The following is a 17,204-nucleotide window of genomic DNA, read 5'->3' as shown; positions in this document are numbered from 1 at the left end:
AGCGTTTTGTTTTTGTTTATTCCTTTTATTGACTGACTGACTGGTGGTGTCTGCTGGGTGACCTGCAGTTTGATGGGTCACTGGCCGTGTGTCCTGCCAGCCCGTCTGGACCCTGATGGCGTGTGGCCTCCTCAGAAGCTGACCTTGGCGCGGGGTCTCAGTGTGTTTCCCGCTGACCAGTCTGACCCTAGTTTGAATAAAGAGAAGTGCATTTGGATTAGAACCTTCGTGTGTCTGTTCTTTTCTGGGGCTGAGCTGAGGAACTTTGGGAGCGAGGCCTAGATCCCTGAGTGTCCAGTGTCAGGCTGTCCCAGCTGAGGACACCACCTTTCCACTGGACATGGGAATCATTCGGGCTCTGAGCTGAAGAGCCCATGGGAAGCCTTGGGGTTGTTTGGTGGGGTGGCATGCAGCACCTGGGTGGTCCAGAAGGGCTGAGGGCCTGGCCCCTGGGGCTGCCCAGGGCCCAGTATCACCCTCACAGGCCACCTGGGCCCTGGTTTAGGACCGGGTTGGGGGTGGGGGGAAAGGCGAGGCTAAGGCCTGGCAGGTGAGTGAACAGATGTGTGCTGAGTCACCCAGCTGGACAGCCAGACCCCTCAGCGGGTTCGCCAGCCCACAAACCTCTGTGATCCCAACTCCTGAGCTTGACCCCATGCCTGAGAATTGCAGTTATTAGATCATCAGGGAGTAGGGGCAGGTATGAGGAAACAGGGTGTGACCAGAAACCAGGCTGGCCTCAGCAGAGTACTGGGGAGCCTTACCCTGGTGTCCAGTGGGCAGGCTGCAGGCCTTGAGGTCCACTTCGTGTCTAGACTTGATTCTTGGAAGGGTTGCCTTCTCTTGAATCAGCTATGACTGCTGGATTGGTAATAGCTTACCACTGCATAAAACCCTCTGCGGTGTGCCGAGGCCCCAGACTGATAGGAGACAGCCCCCACCCCGTAGGTTACGAAGGACACCACGAGGCCTCTTTGGTACTCTTGCTCTCGAGAGCTCTGGCAGAGGTTCAGGTGGCCAGCTGAGCCCCCAAATTCAGCAGTGGGAACGCCACCAGCAGCTCAGAGGGACAAGAAGATTCTCAGACTTGATTCCCTGCGAGGAAGTCCTGGATGGTCACGCAGACTTGCAGGGGCCTGTGAGCAACAGAGCTGACCCTGTCCTGTCCCCTGCCATCCTCACGTTCTGACATACGCGAGCCCTTTGTTGTAGTCAGGTGTCCATCCACCTGGTTGAGGATCTCTCTCACTGTCCACCTTCCCGAGCATGAGGTCCCTCTCCAAGGAACAGCTCCTCCCAGCACCATGCCCAGATGTGTGAGACGAAGGCTGGCCATCCTGGCTTCCCAGGAGTGCTCACTGCACTTGCCCCAGGACATACCTGCCCTTGGACAGGCCATGAGGTGTTCAGTGCTCTTCTCCAACATCACAGTTCAAAGGCACCCCTTTTTCCGTCACATACAGCGTCACCGAGAGTTGGAATTGACGAGAGTGGATTCTGGTTTTCACTTAACACTTCTTACTATAATTTAGGGAGCCTTGGTGGGGGTTTCTAATCGAAAGATTACCAGTTTGAATCCACGCAGCTCTCTCTCTGTCCCCTATGACTCCACAGTCACAGACTCCGAGAAGCCCTGTGAGAGGTGAGTCAGGAGTGGGTTCTGATTGGTCCAGAGCCACAGCACCTCTGGCGTCTCCTCCCATTCACATTTAACTGAAAACTAGCTCATTGCCATCAAGTCAGAACCAACGCGTAGGTGACCCTCCTGCCAGTTTTTCAGCAGCCTTAAGTCACACAGGAGGAGATTGCCCATCTCTCTATCTGACTTTTCATGGCCTATTGCTTCAAGTTTATCGTGAACTCTGGAGGAGGCAAACACTTGGCAGTGAGCCACAAAGGTTTTTAGAAGAGGCCATGGAGATAGTATTGCCAATGTCAGATGGATCTGGACAGAAAGTACCAGAGGAATGTCTATCTGTGTCTCATTTACTATGCAAAGGCAAATTGTGGCTAACCTTGAGAAAAATGGGAATCCTAGAACTCTGGATTGTGCCTATGTGAAACCTATACTTGGACCTTTGATGGATGTTGATAGTTGTAGAGGGACTTCAAGCCTTTTGTTCATAGAGTCGCTATGAGTCGTGCTCAACTCGAAGGCAATCAACAACGACATACTAGGACTAGGAAGCAGTCCTCAGAACAGAGCAAGGAAACACCGCATGGTTCAAAATCAGGAAAGGAGTACATAAGGATGCCTCCTATCTCCATATCTTCAATTTGTATGCAGAACAGAACATCTGGGAGGCTGGATGTTATGTGGAGGAATGTGGCATCAGGATTGGAGGTAGAGCAGATGACATAAACCTTGTTTGATGAAACAGTAAGACCTGAAGCACTTGCTATAGAAGGTCCAGGACTTAAAAAAAAGGTCAAGGACTATAGTCTTCAATATGGATTGAAGATGAACGTAAAAAGACATTCTCGGGGAGAGAATAGTCTAAAAGTATTATATTTTAGGGCATTATTTTTATCGTAGGAGTACGCAACGAGGGTTGCAGAGTGGATTATATTTGTGGTAGGGGGTGGGGTTTGGGGAGGTGCAGGGGGATTGTGTAGCAATGAAGGAGTTTTTCTTTTGCTTTTCAGGGAGAGGAGCAAACGGGGGGGGTTTGTGCGGGGAGAAGGGTGCAACAATGAATGAATGAATGGAATTCCAAAATCTCTGTAGATGCTCATGGAAATGAAAAATAAACAAACTAAATTAAAAAAAAAAAGACATTCTCACCACTGGGCCAACTGGCAGCACCATGATTGATGGAGAAGCGTTTGAGGTTGTTAACAATTTTTACCTTGCTCAGTTCCACTATCAACACTCTTGGCACCAGCAGTCAGGAAATCAAAAGATGAACTGCACCGGGGAAATTGGCTGTTAGGGATCTTTCCAGAGTGGTGAAAAACAACAATGTCTGTCTAGGGTCTCAGGCGTGTCTGTTCCAGGTCGTGGTCTTTGGAATTACTTGTTGTTCATGAGAAGGCTGGACATTGACTAAGGATGACAGAAGAATCAATGCCTTCAAGCTGTGGTGCTGGAGAAGAGTCTTCAACATACCATGGACTGCCAAGAAAACAAATTGGTCTGTCTTGGAGAGGGCGAAACCATCTTTCTCCTTGGAGTTTAGGATTTTGAAGCTCTGTCTTCCATACTTTGGGCACGTGGCCAGGGAGGACTGGTCCTTGGAGAAGGACATCATGCTTAGAAAGGTGGAGAGATAGCACAGAAGAGGAAGACCCCCGGATGAGATGGTGTGTTGGAGTCAGTGAGACTGGCTCAGGACAAGGCAGGCTTCAGAGCTGCTAAACATAGGGTCGCAGGCCGCTCAATGACAGGGAGCTCTGGTGACCTAGTGATAAGAAGTTGTGCTGCAGTCCTAAAGGCACGCAGTTCAAATCCACCAGTTGCTCCATGGGAGAGGGATGGGAAATCGCCTCCCGTGGAGTTGACAGTTTCTGAAAACCCATTGGAGGGTGGTTCCGAATTGAAGGAACAGAGGGACTTGGGCCCCTGAAACCGCTGTGGAGCAAATGTGCTGTGACATGCAGTGGGTCACTATGAGTCAGTGGCCACATAGCTGGCTTTTGAGTTTTGCGTATCCGGGAAGCCGGTCCCCAATCTCCTCACCCCTAAAACGCCTGGATGAAGCTATACCGCCCCTTCTGAAATTACCATCTTTGCTATGTGTCCATGGACACAGTGTCTGCCCCATCCATGCTAATTGGACCTTGCTGAAAAGTGCCACATTTTGTTTGCACACCCCAAATTTCCAAATGAGGAGTGTTGCTGTTGTTGTTATGTGTCGTTGAGTCGCTTGAGACTCATAGTGACCTTATGTACAACAGCCCTAAACCCTGCTCTGTCCTGTGTCAATCTCACTGTCTCTGAGACCCCCACCCCGATTACCCTAGTCACTGAATCAATCCACCTCATAGAGGGCCTTCCCCTCCTGTGCTGTCCCACCATCCTACCAAGCTTGTGATGTCCTTCTCCAAGGACTGGTCCCTCCTTGCAACAGGTCCAAAGTATGTCAGACGAAGCCTCAGAATTCTTGCCTCCAAGGAGCAGCCTGGTTTAACCCTCTCCAAGACAAACATGTTTGTTTTCTTAGCAGTCCATGGTACATTCAATACTCTTCTCCAGCCCCATAGCTCAAAGGCATCAATTCTCCATCCTCCCTAGTCAACTCTCTGATGCATAAGTGATTGCAAAGACCATGACCTGTATCAGGAGCACCCACTCTAGTCTCCAGAGTGACACCATTGCTCTTCAGTATTTTTGAGAGGTCCCTAATAGCAGTCTTTCCCGTCGTAATACGTCTTTTAATTTCCTGGTTGCTGGTGCCAAGAGTGATGACTGTGGAGCCAAGCAAAGTAAAGCTGTTAACAATCTTGATCTCTTCATCATCCACCCTGATACTGCCAATCGGCCCAGTGGTGGGAATCTTGTCTTCTTGATATTGAGACTCAATCCATATTGAAGACTGCAGTCCTTGACCCTCTGCAGCAAGCACTTCAGGTCCTCCTCAGTTTTAGCGAGCAGGGTTGTGTCATCTGCATAATAACAGATTGTTGATGGATCTTCCACCTATCCTGACACCACACTTCTCATAGAGCCCAGCCTCCCGGTATGGAGACATATGCACAGCCATGTTTATCACGGCTTTGTTCACAATAGCAAGGAGTTGGAAACAACCCAAGTGCCCATCAACAAACGAATGGATAGAGAAGCTGTGGTATATTCACACAACGGAATACTACACTGCATTGAAAAACAAGGAACTCATGCAACATTATTCAACATGGGTGACCCTGGAGGACATTATGCTGAGTGAAGTATGTCAGTTACAAAAGGACAAATACTGCATGGTGCCACTGTTGTAACACAGGACTGACCTCGGGGTTGTGGGGAGACTGAGAAAGATGGGTTCAGTAATGTATACTGCATTGAAAGATGCGGGAGAAAACTGTTTGAAAGGGATATGTGAGGATGTTGCCAACAAAATTGGGATCATCTAAACTGAGTCCAGCGGGCTAATTCTAAATGTAATAAATTTTTCTCACCATAAAAAAAAAAAAAAAGAAAGGGATATGTGATTAGGTATTTTTGTCATGACAGGAGTCCAGAGCGAAGACTGCATAGTGGACCTGGGGGCAGGGATTATAAAACAATGAAAGAATTTTTCTTTCACTTTTCCAAGAGGGGAGTGTACTGGGAGGGAGGGCTGGTAGGGGAGAAAAGTGCAACAATGAATGAATGGAAATCCAAAGTCTCTGTAAAATTTCATTGAAATTAATAATTTTTTTGATAAAAAGGTATGGAGACAGGACACGTTCCTGATGTATACCCTTCGCAATTTTTATTTATGGGGAGTACCCTATAAATATATAGCAATGGGTACCATTATGTTGTACATAGGGTCACTGTGAGTCGCAAGAGACTCGACGGCACATAACCACCACCACCACCCCCATTATGTGCATTACAGAGCACAAATCAGACAATGTGGTGACTTGCTCCAGGTTCCCTGGTCGAGGTAGCAGCTCTGCTAACCTTAGGAGGCCGGCCCAGCTCGGGGAATGTACCTGCAAGGAAAAGCACCTCCCCACCCCCCACCCCCCGACAAGACCCTCAGCATGTGCTGCAGCCTCCGAGCAGCAGAGGGCGACGATCCTAGCGGACAAAGCGGAAGTGGGCGTGCGCGCATGGCCGGGGGCGGGGCACGCCGGGCGAGCTCGCGATAACTGCGCAGCCGCGGCCAGAAGCGCCCTTTCCCTAGACTCCGACAAGATGGTGAGTGTTGCGACCTTGCGTCTGTGCGCGGCCCATCCGGCTCCATCCCCGCCGGGGCCGCGCAGTGAGGCCAGAGTTCGTCTCTGTGGCCATGACGGCCTCCTCTAGGCCTCCGGGGAGCCCGATACGGGGCGCAGGGCGGGCATGGTGGGTGCGAGCACGGCCGAGGGCGGGCGGCTCGGGGGCTCGGCCGGCCCCGCCGGGCTCCGGTAGCCGCGCGGGCGCCCTAGCTGCTCGGTCGCCGTCGAGTGTCCTCCCGCACGCCGGTGGCTCGCGGTCCCCGGAGGACCCTCGGGTCCTGGGACCCGGCTGCCCGCGCCTTAGTGGCGGCGGCCGCAGGACGTGGGTCTCCTGGTGACACTGTGTCCCTGATCCGCGCAGGCGGAAGTGGAGCAGAAAAAGAAGCGGACCTTCCGCAAGTTCACCTACCGCGGCGTGGATCTAGACCAGCTGCTGGACATGTCCTAGTGAGTGGTCTGGGGGCGGCCGGGGTCCCGGGGCGGGGTCGGGGCTGGTGACTGCGGCCGGGGTCCGGGCTCCCGGGGCGGGGTCGGGGCTGCGAGTGATCGGGGTCCGGGCTCCCGGGTGACAGCCGGCACTGGGTTTTGCGGGGCGTCCCTGAGGTCGGTAGCGGACCCCTGGGAACACGGGATCGGAGAGGGGACGAGTAGGCGCTGCCACGACCTTGTTCCCGGGCTTTTCTTCCAAGACCTTTCTGATCTTGGCAGCCGTTCAGAGGCGCGTGGGGACGGGCTCGAGCTGCGTGTCCGGAGCGCAGACAGGCTGCTGGACGCCTCGTGCTGCCCGCGGGCCGAGCAGCGCGGTCCCTGACAGTGTGGGCGGCGTTGGGGCGGGTGTTGGAGGGGCTGCCACGTCCTGCTCACGCCTGCCCGCCTGTCCCCCTCCAGCGAGCAGCTGATGCAGCTGTACAGCGCTCGGCAGCGGCGGCGGCTGAACCGGGGTCTGCGCAGAAAGCAGCACTCGCTGCTGAAGCGGCTTCGCAAGGCCAAGAAGGAGGCGCCCCCGATGGAGAAGCCTGAGGTGGTGAAGACGCACCTGCGGGACATGATCATCCTGCCCGAGATGGTGGGCAGCATGGTGGGCGTGTACAACGGCAAGACCTTCAACCAGGTGGAGATCAAGGTGAGTGGGGCGTCGGTGTCGGCTGGCCCGCCCCGCCCTGTCCCCCGACAGCCCCTCATGCTCTCTTCCCTTCTGCAGCCCGAGATGATCGGACACTACCTGGGTGAATTCTCCATCACCTACAAGCCCGTCAAGCACGGCCGGCCTGGCATCGGCGCCACCCACTCCTCCCGCTTCATCCCGCTCAAGTAGCCCTGTGACAATAAAGGTCGTGGACAAACCACCTGTGTCGGCTCTCTGAGGACTCGGGCGGGAGCAGAGCTGCAGGTGGTGGGGGTGTGGGATCAGGGTCCACCCGAGAAGCTGCCGGTCGTGCTCGGCTCAGGCACACTGCTGCCCGCTTGACCCTCGCCCCTCCACAGAGTCTGTTCAGTGAGAGGGAGTCTCGCAGTTCACCATAGGATTAGGCTCCTGTAAGTTCTGCAGCTGTTTTTCCCCAAGATGAAAGGATACACGTGGTGCTCAGAACAGGCACCCGATGGAGGGGAGAGGCCCTGCCTGGCTAGGCAAGGCTGGACCAGCGAGCAGTCGCGTGTGATACCTCAGACTGAGGAGCACGCCCCTCAGCCAGATGGATGTCCCAGAACGGTGCACATGGCCCCTGGGGCGAGAGGGCAGCTCCCAGAGGGCCCACTCCATGTCCCCAACAACAGACGGAGGTCAGTCTTGATGTGGGCAGTTTTCTCTTGGTTAGGGGCTAAAGGAATAGAATTTTGGACACGTGACACAGTTGGTGAAGTGGGTGGAGTTTCCTGTTGGAAAGTTCACTTGGGAACCTCAAAGCTGCAGACTCCTCACTGAACAGGGGCGGGGGGCACTCAGGCTGGTCACACCGATGAACAAGTGTGTGGCAGGCGGGGGAGCTGGGCACTGCCCGAACGCTGGCAGCTCACTACGCCACTTCGGACAGAATGGTCCAACGTTGGGCTCTGATCTGAGTCTCAAACTTGAATCAGACCAAAGACCTCACGACAGCTGAATGTTTTAATGGGCTGGTCAACGTGGTGCATGTGGTGGGCTCCGTGAGCTTAAACTCAGCCTGATACGTGGCAGTGGTGGGCTCCCTGTGTTCTCTGGGAAGTGGGTAACAGGAAGCATGGCCAGGAGGGCCTGAGCAGCCCAGGAACACTCAGGGCAGCCCTGTCAGGCGTGGCTGCTGAGAGGAGAGCCTTCCATTAGCAGTTTAGGTGACAGGTGAGCCGTTCTCGGCAGGACTGAGGCTGACCTGGATGTGTGTGATTCCAGAAGTCTGTGAGCCCGAGCTCCCCATTTATAATTGTAAACTTCAGTCTTGGGAACTAGGATTAGGATGAGACATTTTGAAGACTCTACCACTGTAAAGTGTGACACAAGTGACCACCTTTGCTCTGAAGGTGGTGGTTGCAGACGGAGAGTATTTTTTTTTATAATTGTTGAGACAGACTACCAAGAATGAGGTAAGAGAGTAAAGACATTCCCTGTATGGGGTAGTAAAGGAAAATCAAACAAGGGATCATGGGGAAGTCTTGCAGATAGGGCCAGTTTCCTTTGTATTATTTACCTTATGCCTATCTTAGGCAGGTGGAATTCCTTAAATACAAACTAACCACTATGTTGACTTTTAGGGACTACCTTAATGCTACAGGGTGAAGTCTAGCTCCTATTAAGCCTCCCTCTAGGGGAGTTCTGGTGGCCTAGTGGCAAGGACCTGCAACTACAATCCCAGAGGCGCACGGTTCAAATCCACCAGATGCTCTGCCAGGGAAGGAGGGACAATTTCCTCCTGTACCAGTCAGATCTGATTTGACGGTACACACACAAATAATAAAAATTAAAAAAAAAAAAAAGCCTCCCTCAGCCTGATCAAGAAAACAGATTCCACCCACTGGGCCTATTTGCAGCATCAGTATGGATGATGAAGAGTTTGAGATAGTTAACCATTCTAGTTTGCTTGGCTCCACAGTCAGCATTCTTGCTAACAGCAGCCAGGAAATAGATGTTTTCAATGAAAAAGTCAGCTGTGAGGGACCTCTCAAAAGAGTACTGAAGAGCAACTATGTCAGGCTAGAGACTAAGGTGCGCCTGATCCAGGCTATAGGTTTTGCATCAGAGAGTTGGACAGTGAATAGCTGTGGTGCTGGAGAAGAGTGTTGAATATACCATGGACTGTTAGGAGAACGAACACGTTTGTCCTGGAGAGGTGGAAGCCAGAATGTTCCCTGGAGTCAAGGGTTCTGAAACTTCGTCTGACATACTTTGGGCATGTTGTAAGGAGGGACTGGTCCTTGGAGAGGGACATCATGTTTGGCAGAGTGGAGGGACGGCGCAGGAGAGGAAGACTCAATGAGATGGATCAATTCTGTGAGTGGAGTGGTGGGAATGAGTGTTTGAGACGGTGAGGTTTGCACAGGAGAGAACGGCGTTTAGCGCTCTTGTACACAGGGTCACTATGAGTCTCAAGGGACTTGATGGCACATAACAACAAAGCCTGATACAGCATTTTGTTTATTAATACTAAATTTGCTGTTTGGTTCCCCACAGGTTGTGGTTTATAGCTCTGAGATCTCATGTGCTGGAGCTTGTGTCCAGCTCATTTTCACTGGGGACATCAAGTCACATGAGCTGTTGGGCAGTATCCCACCCACAGCCTCAGCCTGCAGGCTCCTAGCCCATTGTTTGTGGCATTGTACCACCTGCAATGTTGCTGTTAGGAACTGTGAGGCTGGGCTCTCTAGGAAGAATCTAACCAACCAATCTTTGAGTCACACAACTTCATGCCACACTGATAAGGATGAAGGTGGTTGGTGGAGGAGAGCACTGAATATCTCCAAAGAATGAACATAAGTCTTGGAGAAGGTGCAGCCAGAGTGCTTGGAAGCGAAGCTTCCTCTCAATGGATGTTTTCCTAGGAGAGGCCATTCAGAGACTGACTTCATGCTTGGAAACGAGGGTCAGCAAAGGAGCGCTGGGTTGACAGTGACAGCAGCAGTGGCCTGGAGTGTCAGGTGATGACCATGGCACAGGGTTGGTTCTGATCATAGGGTCGCTGAGAGTTAACGCTCGATGTCCAGGAATGTGGTCCCAACACAGAGATGTACTAACCGGTGCTTGCTGCAGAAGGTCAAGGACTGCAGTCTTCAATATGGATTGAAGCTCACTCAACATCAAGAAAAAGACTCTCACCACTGGGCTGATTGGCATGCCATTATGGATGGTGAAGAGATTGAGATCGTTAACAATTTCAGTTTGCTTGGCTCCACAGTCAACTGTGACCAAGAGTCAAGACTGGCTCTTGGTACCAACAGCCAGGAAATCATTGCATTGGGAAAATCAGCTGTCCAAATTACTGAAGAGCAACAATGTCAGGCTGGAGACTAAGGTGAGCCTGATCTGGGCCATCGTCTGCAACTGTGTGATATGTGAGCTGGACGGTGACTAGGGATGATAGAGAATTGATGGCTCTGAACTGTGGTGCTGAAGAATATACTATGGACGGATAGGAGAACAAACAGGTTTGTCCTGGAGAGGGTGAAACCAAGCTGCTCCTTGTAGGCAAGGATTGTGAACCTTTGTCTGATGTACTTTGGGCATGTTGCAAGGAGGGACCAGTCCTTGGAGAGGGACATCTTGTTTGGGAGAGACTGTGCAGGAGAGGAAGACCCTCAATGAGTTGGATTGATTGATTCAGTGATTGGGGTAATGGGGGTGGGTGTGTCATGACAGTGAGGTTGGTACAGAACAGAGCAGGGTTCAGGGCATTGCGACTCGATGGCACATAACCATGAAGTCGGAGCCACCTCACACCTGACTCCAGTGGATTTAAAAAAAAAGCACATGATAGAATATTGCTGAATATTTCAACCTTTAAAGGTTAAAAGGTTAAAGTTTAATCTTCCAGTGTGTTTTTGGACATCGTAAACCACAGGATGAGATTGCCCATCTTTTCCCATGTAGAGCAGCTTGTCAATTCAAACTATGTGCCTTTGGATTGGCAACCAGAGCGGCTCCTTGAGATCTAGTGAGATTGTTGTTGTTGTTATGTGCCGTCAAGTCGCTTGTGACTCATAGCGACCCTATGTACAACAGCCCTAAACTCCGCTCTGTCCTGTGCCAATCGCACTGTCTCTGACACTCCCATCCCGATTATCCCAGTCACTGAATCAATCCACCTCATAGAGGGCCTTCCCCTCCTGCGCTGTCCCTCCACCCTCCCAAGGATGATGTCCTTCTCCAAGGACCGGTCTCTCCTCACAACATGTCCAAAGTATGTTAGACGGAGTCTCAGAATCCTTGCCTCCAAGGAGCCACCCGGTTTAACCCTTTCCAGGACAAATCTGTTTTCCTAGCAGTCCATGGTATTCTCAATACTCTTCTCCAGCACCACAGCTCAAAGGCATCAATTCTCCTATCCTCCTTGGTCATTGTCCAACTCTCTGATGCATAACAAGTGATTGTGAAGACCATGGCCTGTATCAGATGCACCTTAGTCTCCAGAGAGACACCATTGCTCTTCAGTACTTTGGAGAGGTCCCTAACAGCAGACTTTCCCATGGCAATGCGCCTTTTAATTTCCTGGCTGCTGGTGCCGAGGGTGTTGACTGTGGAGCCAAGCAAACTAAAGCTGTGAACAATCTCAATCTCTTCACCATCCATCCTGATGCTGCCAACTGGTCCAGTGGTGAGAATCTTTGTCTTCTTGACATTGAGTCTCAATCCATATTGTAGGCTGCTTCAGGTCCTCTTCAGTTTCAGCAAGCAGGGTTGTGTCATCTGCATAACGTAGATTGTTGATAAATCGTCCACCAATCTTGACCCCACATTTCTCCTCATAGAGCCCAGCCTCCCGGATAATCTGTTCTGCATATAGGTTGAAAAGGTATGGAGACAGGACACATCCCTGGCGTACGCCCTTCCCAATTTTGAACCATGCAGTGTTCCCTTGCTCTGTTCTGACGACTGCCTCTTGGTCCAAGTATAGGTTTCGCATTAGAATGATCAAGTGTTCTGGGATTCCCATTCTTCTCAGAGTCAGCCACAGTTTGTTATGATCCACACAGTCAAATGCTTTTGCACAGTCAATGAAACAGACATTCCTCTGGTATTCTCTGCTTTCAGCTAAGATCCATCTAACATTAGCTACAATATCCCTAGTACCACGACCCCTTCCTTCTAAGCCCCCTGTATCTAGTGAGATACAGTGAATTAAAGACAGGAGGGAGAGAGACTTCAGCGATGGCGTGATTGAAGTGGGAATACAGAAACTGGTCTTGTACTGTAAAAAAAGTTGTTTGTGCTGACTGGGCACTGATGAAACCCGTGGCGTTGAGAATTAAGGGACATGTTCTGCTGAGTGGCTGCTGGCCATAGGTGCCCCTGGTCTTGCTGCACGGCCACACTGTTCACTGCTGGCAGAAAGGTAGCAACAGACTGAAGCTGGACAACACAGGTGGGCAGGGGCTGCAGCACAGGCTCCTGAGGCCTTGGGGAGCTGGGCAGTCATTTTCACATCAGCTTTTTGGATTCTTCGTGACCAATCACATGATTAAAAGTGCTGACTGAAGTGTTGGGAATGGGGGTAGCGCTGTGCTTCCCCACCAGGTGCACGCTCACCTGGGCTCCGCTGCTTTGGGGACCTTCGTCCATTGAAGGCTCCCAAGGTCATGGTTCCCAGGGCCGTCATCACACCGAGACCCGTCCTCCCCGCGGCCGGGAGAGGGCGCCCGCGAGCACTGGCCTGTGGAGTGGCCTCGCTGCTCGCCCTCAGGGTCCTGCCTTCCACTACTGGACCGACCTCCCTGTCCACGCTGTTCGCCAAGTCCTGTGCTGCCCAGCACCCCCTCCCCTGCGGTTTGCTCCTTCTCAGCCGACATGGCTCTGCGTCTGGGTGCTTGGTCTCCCCCCATGGCCCTGGAACCCTTAGGCCCAGCACACAGTAGGTGCTTAATAAGCATCTACAGCACGAGGGGCCTTAGAGAGCCCAAGGCAGTGTCCACAAGGACATCTGTGGCCACAGACTGGCGCCCCTCTCCCTCCGGACTCCCCATTCTACTTGGAACCCCTCCCCAGCGGTTCTCAGCCCCCAGATCTCCTTCCTCTATCCTTTACCTCCTGTAAACCCCCGCTCCTCGCGGGACCCTGACCCCACCTCTGTGCTTCTGAGAACTGACTCACAGCTGACCCTCTGGCAGGTTTTCAGAGACTGGAAATCACGCGAGAGAGGAGACTGCCCATCGTTCTCTGTAGGAGCTGCGGGTGGATTCGATATGGGCTTGCAGCTCAGCTCCTTACCACCCCCCGCAGGCAGGTTCCCCCGTCCCCGGAGACCACGTCTCCCTCTCTGTGTGGCCTCAGGGATCTCCCCATCTCGCACTCTGGTCTCCTCGCCTTGACAGCCCAGACCCCTCACTCCTGCAGGTCTCTGCGCCCACCCCTGCGAGAACCCCCAGGCCCCACCGGTTTCCCTTTGCCTGAGGCCTCCAGCCCCCTTCCCGCTGGTGAGCGGGGACGGGACGGGTCCCGGGGTGGGGCGCACCCCTCCCGCCCCTCCCTCCGCGCAGGCGCAGGGGCGTCGCCGGCCGGGTCCCCAGGCGGCCGAGGGGAGGGGCGCGGCTGGCCGGGCGGTGGCGGCTCCATGGGGCTCCTGGGGCTGCTGGGCCTGCTGCACTCGGCCTTCTTCGGGGACCAGGTAGGGCGCAGGCCCCGGCCGGCGGAGGGTCGGTGCAGGGGTCGCTGGGCCGGGTGGCGGGCGCAGGCCAGGCGGGGCGCAGACCAGGGCGGGGGTGCTGGCGGTGGAGGCGCAGGGGTGCGCACTATGCCTTGACGGCCGGGGGTCTTGCGCAGCCGCCATGGAGATGGTTGCTATGGAAACTGCATCGGGCTGATCAGAGTCGGGGTTGGGAGTCTCTCCCCACGCCGCAGGGCCCCCCCCATCCAGGCTGCGCAGGCGCGAGCTCGGGGGGCGTCCTCGGCTGAGGGGACACCCCCGGACCCATGCACCGTTGGGGATGTGGACAAGGGCCTGGAGCGCCTGGAAGTCAGGCCGCTCCGTGGTGACCGGGCCACACCCTGCGTCGCCGTAGGCCTCGATTTCCCTGCCGCCCCGAGCTTATAAAGGCCTTTCTGTCTATGTTGTTGACAATAATAATATCCTTCCCCGCCGAGTCCCAACGCTCCTCCAGCTCCGGGATCTCTTTGAATCTCGAAGTATTGGAAACTGAGACCAGATTCCAAGGTCACTACAGGAGCAAGGCCCTGGGGGCAGAGCTCGGGCCAAGGGCGCTGTCCGAGGTGCTGATGGGGCCGCGCGCCGCCATCTCCCCCCCCAGGAAACTGAGGCTCGCTCGGGCACCGCCCCGGCCGGGAGCAGCCCCTCTCACCTCTCATGGACTGCTGTTGTTTTGGGGCGGTGACCAGGCGCCAATCACCTTCTCTCGCTCCCGCTCCAGCCCTGAGCCCCTGGCACCGAGTTGGCACCATGGGATGATGGGATCTTTGTCAATCCGCCCCAGTGTCTCAGATCCCTCTGTGAGTGACCTCTGCTGTGTCCACGACGTGAGCCCGAGGGCACAGGGCCGCAGTGGAAGAATGGGCTGCGGCAGGCACCTCAGAATTAAATCGAGGATGTCCACAGCTGCCTTCATCTCCAGGATTTATTGGGTCAAGGATTTGATGTGTCCAGGAGCATGGGGTCAAGGGGAGCTCGTGTTGGCTGAGGACCCTCTACCGCCCCAGGCAGGCCACACCGCGTGGCGATGACAGGACGTCCGGTGCCCGTGGGACCTGAGTCGGGCTCTCATGAGAACATGAGCAGTGTGTGTTCCCTTGTATGTGCAGGACGACTGTCCTTTGGACCCCCTAGCTCCTGCCGGCTCTTGCGCTGGCTGAGAGAGGACCACAGACCTACTGTCCAGGCTGGAACTTGGGTTCACTGGAAGAGATGGGAATGGTCTGATTGAGTCCCCAGGAAACAAAACTGGACACTGAGGCAGAGAGAAGCATTATGCGAGGTAGATTGGGGGTGGAGAGAGCTGGGGTCAGAGCCCTGGGCTCTGGGCCTTCTAGCCCATCCCCATCTCCTGTGGTCAGTGTGTCCTCCATAAGTCCCCCAGCGGACATTTCTACTTCACAGTTGAGCTTCCTCTGTATTCTTCCTGTCTCCGCAGCCACTGTCCCCTGCCTTGGTGGCCTGCCTGCCTTGGTGGCCTGCCTGCCTTGGTAGGCTGGCCAGCTATTCCTCCTGAAGAGGCTCAGATCCAGTGTCGCTGTCTTCTTTTCCCTCTTTCTTTTTCTTGTTGTGTACCGTCGAATTGGATCCGACTGGCACAGGAGGAGATTACCACTCCTTCTCCAGTGGAGAATCTGGTGGATTCGAACTGCATGTCTTCGAGATTACAGTGCAGCTTCTTGCCACTAGGCCACAAGAGCTCCCCAGTGTCGTCTTCTTAATTCAGCCATTCAACCCCCCAGAAAGAACTTTCCTTCACCTACCCCTTTCCCCTAACCCCTCGGGCTGAGGACAATAGTGTCCACCTCTGAAGGCTCTCTGAGGGACATACTGGACTCTTCCTGGGGACATCACACAGCCTGTGACTCCAGACCCAACAGGAAACACGTGGTCCCTCGTGTCCTTGGCCTCAGAGGCATCCCACGTCCTCATTCTCCCCATGTGGCCCTGGCAAGGGATGTGCTGGCTTACCCTCCTATTTTAGAGAAATCCAGGGAAAGGTGGGGGCTGACTGCACCCCAGCGAGGACATGCAGGGCCCTGACCCACCACACTGTACCCTCCCTGCCTCAAATGTCAGCAGCTGAAAGGCTGCGGGAAGAGGCAGGCATAGACTCTGGAAGTGGCTCTGGGGGACCCATCAGGATCGGGGACAGCTGGGGACTGGGACTCTTGTGACTTAGGCCTCTCCCTTCTCCACCTTACCTGTGAAGGCAGATTGAGGATATGGGAAGGGGTAGAGGCCAGGAGAGATGTGGGCAGAAGCAGAGGCAGAGATGGACAGGAGCAGGGAAGTCGCTGACGCCAAAAAAAAGGGGAAAGGAGGAATGGAGCGAAACGCCCATTTGCCTCGCCTGCCAGGACCCCAGGGCCTGTCGTGTTTCAAACACGTGCCCAAAGCTGAAATGGATGCGTAGGGAGCGACTTGCCTGGGCTTCTGCCCCACTCGGGCTCCCCCTCCCCCATGCTCTGATGAAACATCTCAGATTAGATGTTTCAAATTCTGGTCCAGAGGTTTCTAAGAGCCTGGGAATGCGGTGAAGGAGACAGCCCTGGCTTCTGGCGTGCCCCCCTTCCCTGGAGGATTCACCCCCTTCAGACGCAGCCCCTGAACCCGCGTAGAGGCCCGGCGCCCTGCAGCCGCCACTGGTCCCCGCCCCGGGCCGCCATTGGCTGTTGCCATGGCACCAGCCTGTCTTCCCGTGCAGCCATTGGCCGCCGCGCCTGCATCCCGCATCCCGCATCCTCCCCCGCGCGGTGGTTTCGTCCAGCGCCGGGAGGCGGCTGCGCCGCTTGGCTGGGCCCGGACGCGGCTTTGTCTGCCCCGAAGCCCGCTGCCCCAGCCGCCAGCGCCTCAGAGCCCCCGCCCCGGCGGCCCAAGGCTGGGGCGGGCCCCGCGGAGTTGAGCAGAGGGCGAGGACCCGGGCCACCGCACCTCCGCCAGCCCAGCTGGGTGAGCCACAGTGAGCGGCGTCTTCTGGGGTACAGGGAGGGGGCGCGACCCGCCTGGTGCCCGGGGTCTCAGTGCAGCAGCCCTCTGCATCTCTGTCAGCACAGACTTAGGGGCTGGAGTGGCTCCAGGGCGTGGTCGGAGGGAAAACCAAGGCCCAGAGAAGTGGGCATCTGTGAAGATGAAGCTGGTGACCGCACACACCCACTCCCACGGGCCTCCCCGAGATGGTGGAGGGTCAGAGGCAGCCCTGCTGTAGGCCTGGGAGTGTCGCTATGGCTCCTTGGCGTTCAGCGCCCCTGTCTGTACAGAGAGGGTTTGGACAAAAAAGAAAGACTTTTGTGGCCTACGGCAACGTTCTCAGCCCCAGATGCAGCCACTCAGGGCTCAGTGAGATGATTAGCTCAGCTCCTTGATCTTGCATTTTCTCTCAGGGGAGGTGCCTGCCCCAGCTTGGGGCAGAGGGGAAGGCAGGAGGGCTTCCTGGAGGAAGGGATGTCACTCCTCCTAGTGCAGGTTGAGGAAGGACAGGGCATACAGCCTAGAGAGGTGAGAGCTGCAGGG

The 17,204-nt window shown here is 54.7% G+C and overlaps 1 protein-coding gene across 1 annotated transcript; it reads left to right on the top strand.

The window, feature by feature from the left end:
• Nucleotides 1-5,837: 5,837 nt before the first annotated feature.
• RPS15 (ribosomal protein S15) lies at nucleotides 5,838-7,196 on the top strand. The gene is made up of 4 exons (XM_006897936.1): nucleotides 5,838-5,845; nucleotides 6,227-6,312; nucleotides 6,754-6,988; nucleotides 7,067-7,196. Exons 1-4 carry the CDS (start codon nucleotides 5,843-5,845, stop codon nucleotides 7,178-7,180), a joined length of 438 nt encoding a protein of 145 aa, XP_006897998.1. The 5' UTR covers nucleotides 5,838-5,842; the 3' UTR covers nucleotides 7,181-7,196.
• The last annotated feature ends 10,008 nt before the right edge of the window (nucleotides 7,197-17,204 follow it).

The sequence above is a fragment of the Elephantulus edwardii genome, unplaced genomic scaffold, assembly GCF_000299155.1.
Source record: "Elephantulus edwardii isolate Elephantulus edwardi_28Jun2011 unplaced genomic scaffold, EleEdw1.0 scaffold00217, whole genome shotgun sequence".
Taxonomy (NCBI): Eukaryota; Metazoa; Chordata; class Mammalia; order Macroscelidea; family Macroscelididae; genus Elephantulus; species Elephantulus edwardii.
Note: the sequence above shows the minus strand (reverse complement) of the source record. Positions and strands in the feature narration are given on the sequence as shown.

What these genes read in the sequence shown, in the direction of transcription:
- RPS15 (XM_006897936.1), top strand. An exon ending in CAGCTGCTGGACATGTCCTA is followed by an intron (nt 6,313 to 6,753) that starts GTGAGTGGTCTG and finishes GTCCCCCTCCAG; the next exon opens with CGAGCAGCTGATGCAGCTGT. An exon ending in TCAACCAGGTGGAGATCAAG is followed by an intron (nt 6,989 to 7,066) that starts GTGAGTGGGGCG and finishes TCCCTTCTGCAG; the next exon opens with CCCGAGATGATCGGACACTA.